General features: G+C 46.9%; 1 protein-coding gene across 1 annotated transcript; it reads right to left on the bottom strand.

Moving 5' to 3' along the window:
- Positions 1–2,703: 2,703 nt before the first annotated feature.
- Positions 2,704–8,399, bottom strand: GINS2 (GINS complex subunit 2). Its single transcript, XM_032793793.2, has 5 exons — positions 8,170–8,399; positions 7,181–7,295; positions 5,697–5,796; positions 4,034–4,160; positions 2,704–3,346 (listed from the first exon to the last, which is right to left on the bottom strand). The coding sequence occupies exons 1-5, from the start codon at positions 8,257–8,259 to the stop codon at positions 3,221–3,223; spliced, it is 558 nt and encodes a 185-aa protein (XP_032649684.1). The 5' UTR covers positions 8,260–8,399; the 3' UTR covers positions 2,704–3,220.
- Between the last annotated feature and the right edge of the window lie 14,734 nt (positions 8,400–23,133).

The following is a 23,133-nucleotide window of genomic DNA, read 5'->3' as shown; positions in this document are numbered from 1 at the left end:
GGGAATACGTAAATAACTTCTCCTTATTTACTTTCTCCACATCACGCATGATTTTATATACACCTCTATCATATCTCCCCTTAGTCGCCTTTTTTTCATGCTGAAAAGTCCTAGCCTCTTTAATCTCATCTCATATGAGACCCTTTCCAATGCCTAATCATTTTAGTTGCCCTTCTCTGAGCCTTTTCTAGTACCAGCATCTTTTTTGAGATGAGGAGACCACATCTGTACACAGTAGTCAAGATGTGAGCGTACCGTTGATTTATATAAGGGCAATAATATATTCTCCTTCTTATTCGCTAGCCCCTTTTTAATGATTCCTAACATCCTGTTTGCTTTTTTGACCACCTCGCCACACTGCATGGACCTCTTCAGAGAAGTATCCACGGTGACTCCAAGATCTTTTTCCTGACTTCTTGTAGCTAAATTAGCCCCCATCATAACATATGTATAGTTGGGATTATTTTTTCCCATGTGCATTATTTTACATTTATGCACATTAAATTTCATTTGCCATTTAGTTGCCCGACCACTTAGTTTTGTGAGATCTTTTTGAAGTTCTTCACAGTCTGCTTTTGTCTTAACTATCTTGAGCAGGTAAGTATCATCTGCAAACTTTGCCACCTGTTTACCCCTTTCTCTAGATCATTTATGAATAAATTGAATAGGATTGCTCCTAGGACTGACCCTTGGAGAATACCACTAGTTACCCCTGTCTTTTAACCAGTTCTCAATCCATGAAAGGCTCTTCCCTCTTATCCCATGCCTACTTAATTTATGTAAGAGCCTTTGGTGAGGCACCTTGTCAAAGGCTTTCTGGAAAGCTAAGTACACTATGTCCACTAGAGCTCCCTTGTCCACATGGTTGTTGACCCCTTCGAAGAACTCTTAATAGATTAAGAAAACACGATTTCCCTTTATAGAAATCACATTGACTTTTGCCCAACAATTTCTGTTCTTCTAGGTGTAGGACAGTTTTATTCTTTACTACTGTTTCAACTAATTTGCCCGGTACTGACGTTAGACTTACCGGTCTGTAATTGCCGGGATCACCTCTAGAGCCGTTTTTAAATATTGGCATTAGATTACCTATCTTCCAGTCATTGGGTACACAGGCTGATTTAAAGGGCAGGTTACAAACCCTAGTTAGTAGTTCCACAACTTCACATTTGAGTTCTTTCAAATGCCAGTGACTTGTTAATGTTAAGTTTATCAATTAAATTAAAACTTCCTCTAGTGACACTTCAATCTGTGACAGTTCCTCAGGTCTGTCACCTATAAAAGCCGCCTCAGGTTTGGGAATCTCCCTAACATCCTCAGCCATGAAGACTGAAGCAAAGAATCCGTTTAGTTTCTCCACAATGACTTTATCATCTTTAAGTGCTCCTTTTGTATCGCGCTCATCGAGGGGCCCCACTGGTTGTTCAGCAGGCTTCCTGCTTCTGATGTACTTAAAAAACATTTTGTTTTGAGTTTTTGGCTAGCCATTCTTCAAACTTCTCTTTGGCTTTTCTTATTACATTTTTACACTTAGTTTGGCGGTGTTTATGCTCCTTTCTATTTACCTCACTAGGATCTGACTTCCACTTTTTAAAGGAAGTCTTTTTCATCTCTCACTGCTTCTTTCTTTTACATGGTTATTAAGCAACGATGACTCTTTCAGCTACGTTTGATTCCTTGCAGTGTTGAGATGTGACTGCTATAATTGAGCCTAAAACCAACAGTCAGACCAGTTTATAGATTCTGAGATAAACAAGGACCCCACCATCAGCTGCAAAGGGCAAGAGAAGAGGAGGTGTTTTCACACAATTAGTGTACCGGTGTATGTTAAAGAGAAAGGAATCTTATTCTTCTGACAGACAGTTCACTCTTTTTTATGGAGGGGTTGTTTTTTTAAAACAAATAGTAACTTCAGTCAAAAGATCAAATGTACAGGTACGTGACATGTCTTCCAACTATCTGGAATATTTCCTTCTGCTTCTCCAACTGGATTTTGGACCCACCTCTATGTCTCTCAATCAGGAGCAGATTGGCTAGGTTCTCCCCTTTACTGCTGTCCACAGGAAGCCTAGCACAGCAACTGGCATGTTGTCAGAGATTAGATTCAGCGCAGTGGGAGCTAAGATGCATCATCAGCATTTACTTTCAAACTATCACCTACCCCCACAGTGTCCAGGGACATGCTCTATGAACACCACCTAATATTCTCTCTAGCGCAGAAATTATGCTAACATTCATATTCAGGAAAATAAAAGGGATTTTTTTTAGTGTACCTGAGAGAGAAATGCTGCTGGTAAGCCACCACCTGCCACAGCTGCATCCACACCAAATATCTCAGTGGACCGCTAGAAGCAGTACCTGAACCAAATGAGGTAGCGCGTGTTCTCTTGAAAGCTCCCACTGGGGGAGAAATACAAAGCTACAAGTGCAGAGATGAAGAACTGTGCACTTAAATGGCCTTGGCAAGCCAGCCATGTGAGCTCATCTACAGCTCTGCTCAGAGACGAATATACTGCTGTAAGTGATGACCTCAGTTGGAGAAACGAGCCTTAGAATGCAGTAGAGGTGGGTTAAAATCCATATATCACTCCATAGCCCAGGGAAGCCCCAGGACTGTGCATTCAGATGTTTAAAACAGTCCCATTCTGTGATCTTCCTCAACCAGGCTTTAGACAACCCAGAGGAAGGAGAAGAACAAGACACTAAACTAAGAGCATATTTATTGCTGCTACATATCATTTAAGAGATTTAAAAAAACCCATCCAATAAGGCAATAACAAGAAAAACCTCCCAACAGCATCTAACTGCTGCAACCAATTCATCTTGCAAAGACAGCTGCACAGGGGCTAGGAGAGTTCTGCCAGGTAGAATCATTTGTTTGCCAAGGATGCTCATTATAGAGCAGAAGCTGTTCATGATAGCTGCTGAGCAGGGAATGCCCTCTGTGCCATTAGCAGTCCTCAGCTTATTAATATGCAGCCACAAGACTGTCTTCTTCCTATCGCCTGAACACAAACACCACAGAGACTCAAGTTAGATACAATTGACAGGAAATGTATAAGACGTGCATGGATTTTAGCAGAGACCTACACAGGCTATTTAAGGCATAAAAACAGCATTAGGCAAGTTGCATTAGGACTCGTTAATAGTGTCCCGAGGGTAGAGTCCTCCTCCTATTATTGCCTCATCCCATGAGGGTTTTAGATTGTCAGAAGGCATCTTAGAAATCCTGGGACTGGGCACTCTCAGCCGGCTGAAGGTTTGTGCGTAGCTTGTACATGTGATCTAAGGCTTGAGTAAGAAAAGTCCCAGTGGTGTTGATCTCCATCAAGGTCAGATTATCCAGCTAAAAAACAAGGAGGGTAACATTACAGCAGTGTTTGGGGAAGCAGCACTACAATCTCTCACGATGGCAAAAGGAAGGTCAGTCTATGGACAAGTCGACATAAATTACGTCACCATATAGCCACTGCAGTAATTGAATTGATTTTTCATGTCCACCCTACCCTCCTCCTGTTGGCGGTGCATGTCCTCAACAGGAGCATTTCCACCAATTTAAATAACAGTGTGGGGTATTGTAGAACACTGAAAGCCCAGAGCCCAGCCGCTGGGGCTCCGAGCTGTCAGACACCAGGGGCTGACAGCTGGAACAGTAAATACATTGTCTATAGTGATACTGTGTCGACCTAACTACATCAACCTAAGCAGCTACACCTCTTGCAGAGGTGGAGTTTAAGGTCAGTATCCTGGGTGACTTACACTGTCGAGAGCAACACTGTAGTGTAGACACAGAGTTGAAAGAAGCATTGCAGCATTTGAAACAACATAATACATGTGGAGTAAAAAACTCCATATGGCTAAAGTTCTCAACTGACAAGTAACCAAATCACTGGAAGAAAAAAAAGAAAGAAAAAAAGCTACAACTGGAACTTTCACTAGCAGTATTAATCATTCACAATCACGCAGCATCTTGAACATTCCCAGGCCAAAACTAGCAGACTTATCAGCCCACCTCAGATTTCCCTTACTGTACCTTGGCATGGGCCTCCTGCTGTCTGACAAAGCTGTCCGCAGACAGCCGCAGTTTAGCTATCCGCGTATCCCAGGTATCCTTAACCAGTGTTCGGATTTCATCTGCTTTCGGGATGCTGTCTGAGGCACTAAAAGACGAGGAGGTAGGTCAGAACAGGCTGCAAGGGACTAATACGTTAAGTCTCTGGCATGAGTAACACTGGCAGCTTCTCAAATCGCTGAAGCACAAGCAGAGTAGTTTGCTTTATACAAAGAGCAAACACTGAAATCCAAAGTGCTCCTGCTTCTGCAGATGGGGTTTTCTGGATTCTTTATTTACCCAGGGAAGATCAGTTTTCAATACAATCCTTCTGGTCTTTAATTGCCCAGCTGGTCTGGAATACTAGTAAGTCCAATAACCTGGCCAAAGTCACAAGTAAAACAGCAACTCAATGGCTCAACTATTATTAGAGTTCAAGTTCAGCCCAATACTCTTACAACTCAATCACAGGGACTATACAGGTTGTACCACATAACAGCCTAAAGGTTAGGCAATTAAATACTTCCAGAAGGACCTCAAGAGATCAGATCAATTCACCCGGACAGAAGTGTCATGGTTATTCTAGTGTAAGTAAAGGGTCTGCAGGCTAAGATGTCGTAAGCATCAGAAGAAACAGTTGGGCTTCAAATGGCCAGTCCTCTGTAATCAAGGGCTTTTCAAGGCAGAAGGGTATGTGCATAGAAGAGTAGTTCTCAACCCGGGGTACGCAAACCCCTAGGGGTATGCAGAGGTCTTCAACTCATCTAGATATTTGCCTAGTTTTACAACAGCATAAAAAGCACTAGCAAAATCAGTACAAACTAAAATTTCATACAGATGACTTGTTTGTACTTCTCTATATACTATACACTGAACTATAAATACAGTATTTATATTGCAATTAATTTATATGGTAAAGATGAGAAAGTAAGAAATTTTTCGTAATAGTGTGCTGTGGCACTTTTGTATTTTTATGTCTATTTGCTTACAAAATCAGTTTGTAAGTGAAGCGAAACTTCAGGTATGCAAGACAAATCAGACTCCTGAAGGTGGTACAATAGTCTGGAAAGGTTGAGAGCCACTGGCTTAGAAGAAATACCAGCCAGAATGCTAATTTTATGGTAATGAAATGTTTTAGCAGACCTGACACCTTAGAGTCAGGACATCCCCAATCCCTGCTCTCCAAGCTGAGAAGGGAAGAATTTCTCATCTCCTAAAGGGTACCCTAACAGTAGCAGAGGGTGGAGAAGTCTGGAAAGAGTAGGCTGCTGGGCCTCTCAGGTAGATTGAAAGAGCTGTGAATCTGTATAAATGAAGCTAAAAAATGTGCTAAATACATCCAGGGCCACTACACTTAGTTACTTCTGCAGCCAGTGCTGGAGTCCAGTTATCACACCACAGAACAAGTGAAACCAAGTTAATAAATACAAAGGCTACCATTAGGTAAGTGCCCAAGCAAAATCTTGATTTACTTTGGAATAAGCCTCCTGTTAACACTTTCCCAGAAGTCTCCAAATTTAAATCCAATGAAATCCTAAAAGCTTTCCTATGTCACGACTCACATTCCTGGATATTTATCAACAGCAAACCCCACTGGGCAGGGAGGAAAGTGCCTTTGACTGGTTACAGTAAGAGACCTACTTACTAGTTTAACAGCAACTTAGTTAGTTCCATGTAGTAGGGACTGGGCATTGGAGTGAAAGTGTCCTCTTTGCGTTCCTGATCCCGGATTTCCTCCAGCTTTTCTGAAATACAATTTCATACTTTACTAGAAGCTTCAATGATTTGGTGTCAAGTCCTCCCAACAGAAGCTGCACCCCTCCACCAGCCTTGCAGGATGAACTGACAGTTTCGTGTTTACATCAGGTGGAATCAGCACCTAGGTGGAGACACGACAGGCTGCAGAAGAAACAATTCTAATGCCCAAAAGTTGCTCTGATCTCATGTGTAGAAGTAAAAGTGGACCTCAACTTATATGGGAGAAAGGGACAACCACCAACTCAGGATTGGGGTGACAGGAGCTGAGAAGCAACATTCAGTCCTACATGGCTAGAAGGATGAATCACCATCACCACTTGCGACATGAGGAGACAAGGAGTGACACGCCTGGAGAGAGAGTGCCTCCAAAAAAGGAATCTTTCTGCCAAGTAACATTTTGGCTTACTGATTTGCACTCTCTGGAATGAACAAACTGTGGAAGAGGGAGAATGTTTAGAGACAAAAGCCTCTTCACTCTTCCTGAGGTTCCATCATTACCTGCTTCCTGTCCTCCTCAACTACATATTTCTCTCAAGATGGCAGAATGGAGGGAGCTAGGATTTTTATTTCTAATCGGAGGAACATACATCACATTGGGGTAAAATCTCTTCAACTCCTGACTGCCTTCAAGGGCAAAGGAGACTAAGGAGATCAGAACTTCTGTATGCTCTCCAAAGGCACCCTCTTCCCTACAGACAGAGCTAGAAAAGAGAGGTGATAAAAGGCAGCAGACCCCCCTTGATTATAACAATACTCTGCATTTTTATTATAAACAAATCTCACCACTAAGGTAGGCAAGTATGAGTCTCATTTTACAAGCCTCCAAATAAAGCCAAGAACAGTGAAGTGGCCAGGTGAAGATCACACTGAAACCAGTGGCAGAACTGGGATGCAGTATTTTAGATCAATTTTATGTATCAGAATAAGAATTTATTCTGACGACACAGGTTAAAAATTACAATGATATGCAAAGATCACGCTAGTTTGCAGCGTTGTCATAGCCGTGTTGGTCCCAGGATATTAGAGAGACGGGTGGGTGAGGTAATATTTTTTACTGGACCAACTTCTGTTGGTGAAAGAGACAAGACCTGAAGAACAGCTCCATGTAAGCTCAAAAGTTTGTCTCTTGGAGCAACAGAAGTCAATCCAACAAAAGACATTACCTCACCCACCTTGTCTGTCTAAAATCATGCTAGGTCTTGAAAATCTCAGCAGCACTGCATTAGAACAATTCCTCCCACAATTCCATTTGTCCCTGCAACTTTCCCTTGGGAAGAGTGCCAAGGTCCAATTCCTGTATTTCAGGACTCCCCACTAGCCCTGCAGCTTGGCTAAGTCTACGCCTAACCTCTAGGCTACTGTTCTCCTTACCAGCATCCATCCATTCAGGAGGTATTAGCCGACACTTCTGTCTCTGTTTTAGGTTAACAGCTAGCCAAAGAGGCACTTCCACAGGCAAGCCAGGATTAAAGGGACCCAAATCCCCCTGAAAATAAGGAAAGTGTAAGTAACAGGGCATGGAAAATTGTGACACCTCTTTGAAAACCAGGTTTCCCTCATCAGCCTCACACACTGCTAAAGGATCAACAGTTTCCTGTAGATTTAGGGAAGCCACCCCATGCCAACTGATATCACCCCTCCTCTTGGTCCCAGATCCCAGCACAGTTCTCTCGTCCCTTAGCAGTAACTACTTACATTTTGATGGCACTTTTATCCTAAAGGTTTCATAAGCGATATATGAAAATTACTTCTCCCATCACTGAAATGCAGCCACTTGGCTGTGGATGGACTATGGGAGATGTTTTAAATAGCAGAACAGCTAGTGCAGAGCAGTAAGTGCAGGTGATTCTTGTATCCACTGACGCTGCGGGGAGTGGGGTGGGGGGATCTGGGCGAACAGGCAGTTCGCCAAAGGGGATGTGGAGGTTAGTAAGAGTCAGTGGGGTAATGTAACGTTCACAACTGGGCACTCAGCTGTTGCTCCGCTAGGGCCTTTGCTATCGCTATGGATTTTACCTGCAGGCGCCCAGACCCCTCGGTGACGGGCGTCAGGCTATAGCGATACCATCGCCTCTCAGCGGCATGCGGGCAGCCCCACTGCGGAGCGGATCAGCCCCAAGTGGCTCTCCTACCCCGGCCACAGTCTTCCCCACCAATCCCCTCCCCGCGGCCGAGCCCCGGGCCAGCCCACCGCCACACCCACCGCGGGGGCCGCGGCCCCGTGACACCCCAGCCCCCACACGCGCCATTCCCGCCCCTCGGCCCGAAGACACCCCACAGCCCAGCCCCACCCAGGCCCACGTGCCTGCACCCCGCCCTCAGGGCCCTGCCCGCGAGCCCGCGCCGGCCCGGCCCCGCACCCCGATGAGGTAGATCCGGTCCAGGCTGAAGTTGGGGATGACGGTCACCAGCTCCTTCTCGGCCAGGAACTCGGCCTCGGCGGGATCCATGGCCCTGAGGCGGCGCCGCCGCCCGCCCGCCGGAACTGGAACTCGCAGCACGCGAGCGCCAGGCTACACCCTTTGCCATTGGCTGGGAAGAAAACAGACCCCGCCCCACAACATATCCTCGCCCGACGCTGACTGTAGCTTAGCGGCGCGCGACGCTTGCTGCGTTTTCCCGGTCTCAGGTTGGCCGAGGGGTTCGCATCTAAGAGGCTCTGATTGGCTTAGTCACAAGCACGGTGCTACGCGATTGGCTGAGCGGCTAGAATTATTTCCAGCCAATCAGAACGCTCTGGAGTACAGGCCCTCAGGCTGGGCGGGAGAACGGTCCGTAGAAGCGGGTGTTCCCGGCCAAGCAGCCCTGCCCGCTGGATGTCGCCGGCCCGATTCCCAGAGGGCGGGGCAGTGACTCAGGCCCGCTGCAGTCATCGGGCCTGGCTGAGTCCTCCCTGCCGCGTGTCATAGACCCCGCGCCGCGCCTTCCCCTGGGGGATTCCCCTCAGGACCTGGAGTCCCGGACCCCCCAGTCCCTTGTTTCCTGCTCCGCCCCCTCCAGCCCCCGGGGCAACAGAGCAGCCCCCGCGCCAGATGTTTTCGGTTAGGCGCCAATCTCCCTCCTAGGCAGCTTGCACCGCGTTTCCAGCCAGCTGCAGGACTCCAGCGCCATCGCTCTCCCTCCTAGCCTGGTGGCCTGTGCTCTGCTCCGCTCCCTCCTAATCAGCATCACCTTTGCGGCTGTGCTCCACCGGGGCTTGGCACACCGGGCACCGACCCTGAGCGGGCTGAGCAAGGCCTGAGCCTTCAGCCAAGAGCCCGAGTCTCAGGCCTGACCTAGGCTGGGGCTTTAGGCACTGGGCACAGGTTACACCTCTGCCAAAGGTTTGCACCAGTACAGCTTTGCGGCAGGTAAACACCTGACCTTGCTCTAGATGCCAAAAGCAGTGAGAGTGGGAGCATCTGAGATCCAGATCCTCTGCCGCCTTTCACCCATCTACCGTTCTGTGGTCCCCAGTCCCCATTACCACGTTCTTTCAGTTTGGTTTAGGCATTTGACTCTTCACTCTATATTCCTGTAACTGCAGGTTCACAGAATTGTTGCTTTGTTTTCCCATGGCTATCCTTGACAGTGGTGTGTCTTGGACCGAGAAGGGACCTTGATTTATTAATATTAATAAGATAGCACCTAGAGGCCAAGGCCCTATTATAGTAGGCACTATACAAATGTATAACAGATAGTCCCAGCCCTGAAGAGTTTATGCTCTAGTGTAAGATCACGGCCAAACGATGGATACAATAGATAACCAGGCTGAGCCCAAGAAAATAAAGAGATGGCATTAATCAGCATGAAAAACAGCAGTCCCTGCAAACCAGCTGCCTGCCTGCCCACAATCATTGCTGGGTATGTTGTGAGCATCACAGCAGAGAAGTATTTTAAGGAGGGATTTTTCAACTATTCCTCACCTCTGATCTTGATCCTTCTCCCTGTCACTTGTTAATTAAAAAGAAAAAACATCTCCAAATACCCAGCAATCGATGTGTTTAAGAAGGGAGGATGAAGGGGTAATCACTAGCAGACAGCATGGATTTACCAAGAACAAATCATTCCAAACCTTTTTCAACAAGGTAACTGATTTGCTGGATAGGAGGAATGTGGTGAACATAAAATACCTGGACTTCAGCAAGGCTGTTGACCTGATACTTTGATAAGTAAGCTAGAGAAATGCGGGTTTGACAGAACTACTATTAAGAAAACATAAGAATGGGCCGTATTGGGTCAGACCAAAGATTTATCTAGCCCCGTATCCTGTCTTCTGACAGTGGCCAATGCCAGGTACCCCAATACTTGGCAGGATAGAAGTAAAGTTCAGAGGGATCTTGATAAATTGGAGAACTAGTCTATAAACAAAATGAAATTCAACAAAGACAAATGTAAGGTGCTACACTTAGGGAAGAAAAACCAAATGCACAAATACAGCATGGGGGAAAACTGGCTTGGCAGCAGCACTGCTAAAAAGGATCTAGAAGTTGTGGTGAATCGAAACCTCAGCATGAGTCAGCAATGTGATGCTGTTGCAAAAAAAGTAAATGCAGTTTTAGATTGCCTTAACAGAAGCATAGCATGAAAGTCATGGGAGGTGATAGTACCACTCGACTCGGCACTGGCTAGGCCTCAGATGAAGAACTGTATCCAATTTTGGTCTCCAATGTATAGAAAGGATGTAGAGAAACTGGAAAGGATTCAGAGGCAAGCAACAAAGATGATCAAAGGGATGGAATGCAAGCCAGATGAGCAAAAAACTGAAGGAACTGAGAATTTTTAGTTTGGAAAAAGGAGATTAAGTGAGGTTATGACAATGGACTTCAGATACTTGAAAGGCTGCCATAAAAAAAGAAGAAAAGTTGTTCTCTTTTGCCAAAGAGGCCAGGACAAGAGGCAATGGGTTCAAATTACAGTTTAGCAGATTTAGATTAAATCTCAGGAAAAACTTTCTAACTGTAAGAACAGTAGGACAATGGAACAGACTGCCTAGGGAGGTTGTGGAAGCTTCTTCACTGGTGGTTTTCCAAAAGAAGGCTGAATAGCCATCTGTCTTGGATGGTTCAGACACAACAAATCCTATAGCTTGGCAGGGGGTTAGACTAGATGATCCTTGTGGTGCCTTCTAACCCTATGATTCTAAGAAAAAAACAACAAATAAAACTGTCAAGACACATTGAAGATGTTAATGTCCAAAGTTATGCAAGGGAAAGAAAAAAAATCAAAGGCTTTTATCCTGTAGTGATTTAGAGCACTGTCAGCCAGGCTGTTAGGTTGTCAGGTTGTCATGGAAACAGAAAGCCTTCAAACAATATTAGCAGTGACAGGTCTATTTAATGGTGTGTTCTTGTGATCCTGTTCAAAACACCACCTATTTCTCTGTCTTGCCTTCATTGTGTCCCAGCAACAGCAGCAACCTTGATGCAGTGGGAAGAATAAAAAGGACCCAGTGTCAGGTATACTATGTTTCCCCAGAAAAAGTCTTTCCCAGGGAGCCACTTTTCCTCTTCTTACCCCTCATCAGCCACTCCATTATTCTCTCCTTCACCAAAACCAGGATCCATAGCATTGAGAGCCGAGCCGCTCTACATCGCATGAATAAAAGTGAAAAATGATAGCACCATAGTTGCAGGATGATAATAATGCCATTTTGCAGCTGTCACGCAAAGGCCTTGTTATGTCTGAGTCTGATTTTTCTTCACTCTGCTCTCACCTCCTTCCCATAAAAAAACAAGTCAAAGCGCCATCTTGCTCACAGCAGCTGCCAATGGTTCCTATCGATTGATTTTTATTGATCAATATTTTATTACTCCCTAAGGCCTTTTGTTTTAATTAAGTGAGTTTTATGTGTATGAAAAGTGCCAGACGGGCAGCTCCGCAGGCCTCTGTTTATCAGTGGAAGAGGGACAGCATCGGGAGTGGCACTGGCAGGGCAAGCTGCCCCTGCTTACTGCCCTAGCGAGGTGTCTCATTTCTGACTGGGGGGAACCATCTGTTGGGGGTGTGATAGCAGCTTAGTCTCCATCATTCAATCACCCTTGACTTCCTTGCTGTGCCTGCCAACAAGGAGCGACCAAATAATGCCAACTGCACTTGGAGTCAGCAATATCACTAACCCCAAGCATTTAAAACAAAAGGAGTCAGTTCCCAAAACATGAGATTGGTTTGAAAATCATGAGTTTTTAAACACTAATACATGTGCAGTCCTTTTTATCCACTTCCTGGTTTCTGAGCCCTTAGACATCACATGTTTCAGCTCTCCTCAACAACAAAGGGAATTCTTTCATAGAGATTCTCATAGAAGATGGAACCACCAGTCTCCAGGAGCTGAAGCTTTAAGAAAAACACCAAATATCATGAGCGCTGGCTGGCAACACCAAACCCAGACGCAAGTTTGGTTTTGGAAATGGTTGTCTTTGGCTTTTGTCCATCTCTCTGTTTCTCATGCAACAGCCATTTCAGCCCCAAACCAGGCAAAACTCAATGATGATGCCTGAGTCTGCTTTTGACATTTTGAGTTTGTTTGAACCCCCGTATTCAAAACAAAACTCAGGTGCAAACCCCAGCCCCCAGAAATCAAAACACAGAAGACTCACGACGCAACCCTTGGCAATGGTAATCACCAGATTTCTGACAGCTCTGATCTTCACAGGTTTAAAGAGCAACTCTAACACTGGAGTAAACCTGAAACAGTGAAAAGAGTAACTCACAAAGAAATTGTGTTAGGTAAGCACTGCCCTGGGTTCTGTTTGCTCTAAATTCACTCTGATGCAGAGAACCCTCAAAATAAGGTGTACGTGGGACTCAAAGAGCTTCCAGCTTCTAATCAGGGTAGGCTGCACCATTGCAAGTCCTGATTTAAACAACTGCAGTGTGTCTACCCTGAGAGATTGCACTGATGGAGCTACATTGGGATAGCTACACAGGGGGCAAAGATCCCAAACATAGAGACATCCTTAGTGAAGATCTTTGTTCTGAAGGTCCCTTCCCTCTGATAGTCACAGCAGCTTCTGCTGCTCCATCCATGGGAAAGTCATACAGGCCTGTGCTGATCACAAAAGCAGGATGAAACAGGAGGAGGAAATGGGCTGGGAAAAGGCAAGAAGCCCAGCTTTTCATTTGAAATGTTCAGCGATCCAGACTTAGGAGAAGCTCAGATTCCAATGCATTTCCAGATCCAGTCTCTATAACTCAGCTCTGTCTTGATTTAAACACAAGAGATGGGCGTAAACTTCAAAATCCCGCTTTGGCTTTCAAACACCTCAACGTTCTGGAGTGTCCACATCTGGGTGGATTAATTTGCAAAATGCAGATCAAGATTCAGATCTCCAAAGGCCCACATTTTGTGCCTTTAGATCTCACTGAAATCACTGCAGGCCTGATTCGCCAGTTAGGCTGCTGTAGGGTAACACCACTGAAGACAATAGCCTTCTGATGGTGTAAAGCCACTGTGGGAAGAAAGTGAAGTTCTGAGGTCAGAATATTCTCTCCTTAGGCATTGGGAGGCACTGCACAGTCAATTTCATTCGGTATATTTACTCCACCACTTACCTATCAGTGACTTACCTATCAGTGACTGTAACCACAGTGAAACTTTTATTTTCAGAGTTTGCAGCAAGAAAAATAATACAATTCCACTTGAAAGCCAATTGCCTGCATGTCTCAGGGGAGCAATAATCTAAACCCTATTGGAATGCATTACGGCAGTGCCAGGCAGTCTATAAATGGCTCTGACATGGTGTGAATACACTTTTGTGTCTTTTGCCATCTGCTGCTGTCATTAAAAAATTAAATTTCCATCTGTTTTCACACTCTTCCCCCACTTTTCCTGTAGGTTTCTGATTAATTCTGTTTCTTGGTAGCAAAGACCCCACGTCTCATCATGGGATGTGGAGGATCTTTATGTGTAATGCTAGGGTCAGGGTGGAAAGACCCAGCCTGTGATTATGTTTAAGATGTTAATGTTCACAGGATGATCTCTGTCATGCCACTTACTTAGTGTCCCTGTTAGTGCCATTTGGAATCAGTTCATTTTGCTCTTCATATTAAAAACAAACATAATGCCACCAATATCCTCCCCAAAGCACATTAGTGGGACACGCTCAAACTGCTTAGACCCCATGTCTGAATGTTTTTTATGAAATGTCAGTGGAAGCAGGGTTTGCATTTTGTTTGCTTGTGCTGCTGCAGTGCTGGGATCATGGGTAAAAATCTGAACATGAAACTGACTAGAACCAGGTCGTGAAACCAACTAACTTAGCTTCCCTCAGCTTGAACAAAGATGCATAAAAAGTGAACAGAGACAGCAGAAGATCCATGACTCTGGAATCTGATTTCTTGGTTGGTCAAACAGGGCACATGTGCAGGGCAAAAGGCTCATTTCTTTTTCCAGGACTTTGATTAAGGGAGTGTTGATTGACAAAGGTGTGGAGTGGTTCTGAGCTGCCTGATCACAGGTGGAATTTATTTTTGCTGAGGAAGCAGGCTGAGCCTTTTGTGTTGGAGTGCCAACATGTTCTAAATAAATATTAAAGGAAATGGGGTGGGATTTTCAGGAGTGTACAACACTGGCCTAACTCTGCTGCTACGGAAGTCAATGAGAGCTTTACCAAGGGATGCAGTGGAAGCAGAGTTTGATCAACACTGCTGAAAATCCCTAGATTTTTTAAAAACTTTTTCAGGTTTTAGAGACAAAGATATTAATCTTTGATATGGAGTTTTAACTCACTTTTATATGGAGTGACCCTGTAAGTGCATTTTACACCTACAACTGTCTTATTGTGAGTTCTTTGTGTTCTATCCTTTAGAATTGTTGTTTGGTGATATCCTCCCGCACACATCAGTTTGTCACATCCACTTATTTCATCTTAAATGTTGATTGTAAGCTGTGTGTATATGTTTGTATAGTACCTAGCACTGGAGGCCCAAGCTTGTAGAAATGACCACAATACAAATAAATAATGATATAGATTCATATGATAACAAGTTATAATAAAATAGTGCAGCAGTTAGTACTAGCCAATGATTGGGGTTTTTAGATGCTACTGCAATACAAATAAATAATAACAGCAACAACTCCTTTTAATAAGACAACCAAGCAGAAGTAGCAGATAACCCTGCCTTAGTGAGGGAAAGAAACTGAGGACTCCTTGAGAGAAGTAGAGTGGATGAAGTAGAGAGAGAGAGCATCTTTGGCAGGGTTGAATGATTAAGAACACAGCAGGCACCTGTTCCTTTAGCTACCACTGCCCCTTTAAAGCAAGAACCACTCACCTATACATTTCCCCCACCAGCAGGAGCAGCCAGATCTTCAGAGATCCACGGCCCTGTAACTAGACAAGAAACAAAGAATTAGTAAAGAGTTACAGACAAGTGACAGAGAAGCAAGCCATCGCCTTTATTTTAAAGAGGTAGGGTGGGGTAGTGGTCTGAGAGCCAGGAATGTCTCTATTCTAATCCCATTCCCACCTTCCCTCTGTAGCCAGTCACTTGACTTCTCTGCCTCTGTTTTACCCACCTGTAAAATGGGGATAATAAAGCCACACTATGTTGAAACTGGGATTAGTTAGTGTTTACATGATGCTACCTGGTTCCAAGTATTATTAATTATTTATTACTTCTAGCTAAGGTGCTTACATGGCCTCCATTGCCATCAGGTCTGGGCACCGCTCAATTTAGAATGGACTTATTCTTACAACATCCCTCTGAGGCATGGCAGTGCTGTGGCACAAAGAGTCTAAGTCACCCAGATGGTCTGTGACTGAGCAGGGAATTGAATCCCCATCTCCTAACCCACCAGCTTCCTGTTCTGATCATGGCACCACCCTTCCTCTACTTGGTTCTAGAAGCACCTATATTGTGCCTGGCTCTGAATAGATGCTAAGCAAGAACAGCCCCTGCTCCAAAGAACCTCCACGTAAAAATCCAGGAGTTTCATTATAAAGCAGCTGTAAACCGACATGGAAACTGTTAGGTGTGCTACAATGACAATATAGGGAGGCTGTTTTGGAAGAGCTCTTAGCAGGATCCACTTTGTGTAGGTTTCTTAAGATAAATACAATTGTGGGGTAGAAGCCTGAAATTCAGGGTATCCATGGATTCCTGCATGATAGCTGACAAGCCAAAGAAAACAAGGATAAACTTTGTATCTACAGAGGAGTCTATTTTCTGTGTTTCTCCTCCTTGTTCTTTAGAGCTATGACACGTGCAGGAAAACAGTTCTTAGCGCCTTCAGAATTTGTAAGTGACTCAGCTTATTCCCTAGTGGAATCTCAACAATCCTATGGAACATCACAATACTCACATTCATGATGCCATGAAGGGTCATGAAATCACATGAGGAACGAACAGGAGCCACCAGACATTTAAGACACATTGCTCTTGTTCCCATGCAAGCGTCCCTGATCATAAAAAGTTGGAGAAGGGAAATGCCCAGTGGTTTGATCAGAATACATAGTATTTTGTATTTCTAGAGTAGCTTGGATCTCAAAGCACTTTACCCATTACACCTTCTAAAGTATATACATGGGAATCACTTCATCCACTGCTGAAATGCAGCCATCACTGGGGTGGAACATGGATGTGGTTTAACAGCTCACAGTAAAACTGTGCCAACAAGTTTGGACAGCAAGTGGAATGGAATTATGCATCACATTGAAACTGCAGGGGAAATTAGAGCAACAGAATGGCAAAACTCTTGCAGGACTAACACCCCTCCCTCCTGCCAAAAGTACCATTGGATTTGTCACATCAGGGATTGGTTTTGTGTGTCTGTGAAAGGACAGCACCTCCAGCAGCATGGCATCTCCTAAGACGACACTGGGGCATTGGTTCTTCACTAATTCAGAGGAAAGAGTGCCATCTGCTGAATCACCAACATGGTACCCCATTGCTCTTCCTGGATTACTGAGTCAGCCACCTTACTTAGCTTGCAAGAGCTGACAAGAACACAGCCTGAGGTGGGCACAGGAATCAGCAGGGCTGCCAAGCCACTGCAAATTCCATTGATTCAGACTGGGAACATCAGCAAATTTCCAGGGATGCACCTGGGAAGTGAAGGTCAGTCTGCAGGATTGTTTCCTCCAGGCCTCGTGCCAACATTCAGTATTGAGCCTGGCATTATAAGGCTCCTAAGACGGTGGCAGAGGGAGGGCAGCCCAGGCCTTTCTTTTCTTCCTTCATTTCACCCATAGCTCATGACTAGCCATTGCTATGGGCACTAAAAGCTTTGAAGAGAAAAGGGAAAGGAAAGGTGAATGGAAATCAGAGGAAGACATGAGCACAGTAGCTGACAGCAAGAGGCGTTGCAGCCTCAGGGACTCTGAGTCAGGTTCATGCTGAGAGTGGCCATCAAACAGAGACTGGATCAGCTACACTGCCAGCACAGCATCCTTTTGATTTAGTCTGATGCTTGTCACAGGTGCTTCTCTGACTGAAACCCAGCTGCAGGTTCCCATAACCTCCCTGAATCAAAGACCATACCAGACCACATGGGACTCCCTGGCGTTGAACCAGGCAGCAGCCCACAGCCCAGTTACTATGACTAGCCAACAAATGCATTGCTGGCAGCAAAAGCAGTTGAGTTACAATGGCACGCAGTGACCACTGGGTTCCTGACAGACAGCAGGGTCCTGTTGTTTGAATGCAGCGGCTGGACATGATTCATGTCCATGCAGGCAATGCTGACACTTGCACATTCTCCCATCCTCTAACGGGCCTCATCTCTACCACTGTGGCACAGTTGTTTCAGCCTTTATGAAATTTACATAAAGCCACCCACAATCCCTTGCATGGGTGTTTTAACTGTTACTCTTTAGCAGGTCTCCAGCCCAATTAAGACCTTATTGTTTGACAAAGCTGATACTTTTTCCCCCTGGCTGAGGTGACAGCTGCATTCCAGTGATAAGCCCCAAGAAGGGTATGTCAGGGAAGGTGGGAGCTTCCATCTCCCTAAGCCTTTTGTGGAGCTCCTTCCCTTGTGTAATGACTTGGTGCGCTCCATTGTGCCTGCACATTAGTGCTGATGGGTACAGCTGCACCCATGTGGCTTTGTACATTCAGCTTGTAGAACTTTGTACAGTGCTGACCTCTTTCTTCTGGTAGGGACCAATGAGGCTCTGGTACCATCTCAGAGCCCAGCTGCACTGTCAAAATAAAAAAGGAAGGACTTGGTGGCACACCTGTGTCTCTCATGTTTTCTGTCTCAGCACAGACAGTTCTGTGGCTTTGTGCCATTCTGGAGTCTCTCTAGCTCTGCCCCAGGCAATCCTTAGGAAGGAAACACATGTCCCCTTCATCATCAGCCACATTACTTTCAGCTTCCCCTGTGAAGACAAGACAGGGCCACTTTTGTGATGGCTGCCATTTTGGCTGATGCCAGGGTTTGAACAAAGGACCCCAGAGCATGAGTTGCCAGGGCTTGAGCTAAAGAGCCAGGCTGGCACGCTGAGCACTGTAACAAACTCCCCCTGCTGTGGATCAGGCACAGAGGAGACACGTTGAACCATGACTCTATCGCCACATGCCCTGTGGTCAGCCAGGGACAGGGGAGGGATTGGAGCTATGCACTCATTTGATAACACAACCATCTTCGGTCACTGAGTGTAATTGTTTCAGATTTGGGACCAGGTCCACACCTGAGCCTGGGATGCAGCTTCGATAAGGAAAGACACAACATGCCAGAGCAAGGGGGAGTGCCGGGGTCTTCAACACAGACAGTCCGACAGAGGCCATCATGCAAAGAGATCTTTATTTGTTACAAAACAGCAAGTCCTTATAAATCACTCCTAGCCCTTTTTAAAATAGTGCCAAGACAGTCCACTTTAAAACATGCCCATTCACCCTCATGACATGGTTAGCGTCCCACAAGTGCATGAGATGAGCCTGCTTGGGTGGCATAGACTGGGATAGAAACCCCCATCCCTAAAGGCAGCAGACTCTGCCCCTTGGTGAATTCAGTCCCTTTGTCAGGATGGGGCATTCTCAGGTTGTTCTCCCCACTGTATCTCACAGCAACTCTGCCACGGTAGCTCACAGTTCTGCGCATCTGCTCTCCTCCCCACACTGCATGCCCATGTGCTGGCAAGGAAAGGGCAAAGGATATGCATGCGTCATCAGTGCCCAAGCCAGCCGCGAAGGGCTGCCCAGCTGCACTGGGACTCTCCACGCCTCGCTCTCTCTGCTGGGAGGGGAGGGATTCCATGCCCCCGCCCCTCGGAGATCCTGGATCAGGCTGGCCTGCCAGGGGTTTGTGGGAGATCACTCCAGGCACAAACTGCAGTCGGCAGCATCCCAATCTAGCCACTTCCAGCACCAAAGAAAGTGCTGCCTGGGCCAGCAGATGCAGATGGGGAGAGTCCCAGTAGCCCAAATCCTCTAGGTAACCTCTACACAAAGCAGCTCCCTCCTTCCCCCACTCTGAAGCTTAGATGGGCTCTTCCTTGGTCTACTGGTATCTATTCCCACAGAGCAGCAGGTCATATGCTCAGGTCATGCTGAAAGAAGTGGTCAAGGAAGCAAGGTTGCCACACACTGAAACTGATGGCAGGCTTGTGTTCCCATCAGAGGCTTGCATCTGCCCCTCCTCAAATAGATCCAAACCTCCCGACCCCACTGTGAACCTACCTGGGATTCCCCCACCTTTGGCCACCTGGGGTTGGTACATCAGAAATGCCAGAGCATGAACTTGGTACAAAAAACACTGTGACACTCCCATTGTCTCTGGGTCTATCCAGCTGAAGTCCTGTGACAACCCATGTTCAGGTGATGGTTGGGGCTGAGGTCAGGTTTTCCTGGTCCTTCCCTTGAACATGGAGCTCTGGTGAGATGTTGCCATGTCAAGCACTGTAGTGCTCATCTCCCGGCCACCAGGAGAGGGCTGGCACCCGGCCTTTCTGACCCAATGGTGCTGATCTGTCCCTTCCATCCTGGCTCACACACCTTTCCTAGATCGCGAGCCACCAGCCTTGCCTATGGGTTGCAGCACAGTGGGCGCCTGCTGCTAAAAATGTTCAGCGTCTTCCCTGCTGCTCTCTGGCACTCGAAGCGGAACCATTCCACCCTGCGGGATGGCGAGCCCAGCCAAAACTTGGGCCACTCGGCTTCTATCAGGGCGGGACGCGACACATATCCCACGGCCTCATTGACAGCATGGAGGATCCATGAGAACAACCCGGAGCTGTGGAAAGGATCTTGGTGACTGGGGCAGAGAATGCTCCTTCTGCCTGCCCCTTGATTTAGCTTTGGCCCCAGCCAAGCTCTTTTGTGGTGATTTAAATAGCCAAGGGGAGGCTGCAGTCTGGGTCTGTGCCAGAAAAGCCGCCTCCAAATCACTGCGACACAGAATTGCAGCCGTCTCCCCCGCCCCAGCCATCAGTCTGCTCCATCGCTCCCAGAGAGGAGCTGCCTGGCTAATTACTTAACATGCCACAGCTTGCGGGAGTTCGGAACAGTGTGACAGTCCCAGTAGTGAGGTGTATGCAGCTCCATTAATAAATCTTTAATAAACCCGGTTAAAGGGAGGAGGAGGGACAGGGGGAAACACACAGCACAGATGGGTTCCCGTGCAAGCTCTTCAAGGGGCCTGCGAACCAGCGCCGTCTCTTTCATGCGCTCTCCGGCCCTCGCCTCACGCTCTGCGCTGCTCCTAGTCTCACAGCATCTGGCTCAGCAGTTGTTGTGCGGTGAATCTTCACCTGGCCGCCTGGCGTCTCTGGACAGCGTCATGCCCGTGGGGGAAGGAGGTGTGATGATAATGGCCGGGACTCTCAGGTGTTTGCTGTTCACCATGGGCGGCTGGCTGCTCCCGCTGCTCACACATGATTTAAAGCCTGAGAGAGCGAGATGAGAAAGAGAGAGAGTCAGGGCCATCTGGGGGAGCCCAGCTCGCTGGGAGATGAACTGCGGAGAAGGGGCAGGGCTGGGCAGGGACAGGAGATGATGGATAATTTCCTGATCCTCTGCGCATTTCTAGGGCCCTTCCTCACAGGAGATCCAATTAATGTTATTTCTTTGCACTGCAGTAACACATAGAGGCCTCCATCATAGACGATCCCATCCGCAGCTGTGCTAGGAGCTGTACAAATGCAGCCAGAGATGCATACAGTGGCATAGCTATCCCTGCATGGGAAGGCACCTTTGTACTGGTCTAACTGGGTCCATGCTAGGGGGTTGTGCCGGTCTAACCAGCTCGGTAACAGAAAGTCACCTCCCATGCTCAAGACAGTTATACCGATACAAACGCCATGTGTAGACCAGGCTTTAGTGCCCCCATCCCTTCTTTAATTAAGCCTTGCGCTAGGGATGGGACCACTCCTGCTGAGGGGGAGGGAGCAGAGGCATGGGGGAGTTTGCGGAAACTCTCCCTCCCCATCTTGTAGTGCAAGCGACTGTTTTGCCAGGGATGTTTCTGAAAACAAAGCACAGCAGCCGCTCTGTGTTGGAAGCCAAACGCGCCCCGCACTCACCACCCCGATTCTCCTTTGAGACTAATTCCTGCCCTAACTGATTTGTAACACAGCAGTACCAAGGGCCCATCTGACAGCAGGACCCCACTTGGCTTAGCGTCCCCCAGCCCACAGAGCCCCTGCCCTGAACATCTTACATACACGACACAAAGCGGGGACAGGAACCAGAGGCCCAGATGCCCAAGGTCACCCACCAAGGCAGGGACAGAGCTGGGAATAGAATCCAGATCCCCTGACTCCCAAGCCAGTGCACTCCCCATTGGATTAAGATGACCAACTTCTAACGCAGCATTTCTCAAATGCGGCCAACACGGCCACACGCTCCTCGGTGGTGACTGCGGGTGGGAAGCAGCAGCTCCTTCCCAGGGGCTGCCAGTAGGGGTTGGTCCTGCCCCCGGTAGAGACACAAATGCCAGAGGAACAGGCAGCTGGTGTGAGTTCCTCACCTTCCTGGGGACAGTGGGGCTCAGACTTCCAGCTTCTGCACTGGGGCGGCGGGCTGGGGTCCCCAGCTGCGGGGCAGTGGGCTCTGGACATGTGGGGGGTAGGCACCAGCTTTGGGTGCTGGCCCCACGCTTACTACCCTCGACATCGCCGCTGGCCCCACCGCCTCCCCCAGCACCCATCCATTCCCCCATTGCTCCTGGCCTTCGCTGCCTCTCCACCCACCTCCCCATCCAGGGCTTAATTTGTCCCCCAGCTTGCTGGGGCTGAGTAAGTCAGCTGTGAAAAGTTATACGTGTATGTTTGTTAATATCACTTTTCAGTGCCTCCCAGCTCCTTAGCAAACTTACTGGCTAGCAAGTCTAGAAATAAATAAATAAATAAACAAGCAAGCAACCAAAAAAGCAAAAGAAACAAACAAACAACAACAACAACAACAAAAGACAAGAACATGCAAAGCACCTTATTTGTGTTTCTATTCTGTTTAGGTCCAGTTGTGAGAACCACAGTAAGTGACCCAAGGGACAAGAGGAAAACCCTCACAGAATCCCAGACATATTTTGCCAGGAAATAATGGAACAAGACCCTTGGGAAGGTGAGTTTGGTTTTCACTGTACAGCTCATCATTTCTATGTGGCTTCTAAATTTGGTCAAACCTACCTACAACTGCCCTGCTGCACTCCACCCCATCTCTGCAACACTTGACAAATCAATGAGTTTGCACAAGTGTCACCCTATCTGGCCTTTTCTCGAATCATCATTCATTAGTGTCTGAAAAACCCTTTGAAATCCTCCAGGCAAAGGTGCCAGGAAAGTGCAAAGAATTTTTATTAATATTTAGTTCTCTGTGAGGACACATAACAACACTAAGAATTGGCCACCATGAGTTGAAGTCGCACGGACAGGAACTAAACGCCAGCCAGATGTCCCAAAGCTGGAAGTCTTCTGGAATCTGGCTCAAATCACTTCTGATCATCTTATTGTTGAAATAAATGCCCAATCCTTTATTAATCCCCTTGGACTCTTGGCTTCAGTGTTATCCTGCAGCAGTGAGTTCCACAGGTTGTGTATTACTTTATCTGGCTGCTCCCCTTGTCCTTGTCTTAGAAAGGAGGGTACATAGAAGCATTTGACTGACTGTGATGGGACTGGCCAATATTTTAGATACCTCAGTCGTATCCCCGCTAATCCATCTCCTCCCCAAACTAAGCAGCCTCTGGTCTTCCAGCCTCTCTCATATGGAAGCCTTTGATAATTTTCATTGTCCTGCTTTGGGCTAGCATAGGAGTGCAGTGAACCTGCTGTTTCCTGACTGCATTGAGGATCAGTCGCTTGTGCCTGTCCCCCAAGTATCCAGGGACCACGTTGTGTCTGTCCCATGCTACAGGTGAGGCAGCACATGCTGCACTCTCCAGGATGCCAGCAGTCTTGCTG

Source organism: Chelonoidis abingdonii, chromosome 19, assembly GCF_003597395.2.
Source record: "Chelonoidis abingdonii isolate Lonesome George chromosome 19, CheloAbing_2.0, whole genome shotgun sequence".
Taxonomy (NCBI): Eukaryota; Metazoa; Chordata; order Testudines; family Testudinidae; genus Chelonoidis; species Chelonoidis abingdonii.
Note: the sequence above shows the minus strand (reverse complement) of the source record. Positions and strands in the feature narration are given on the sequence as shown.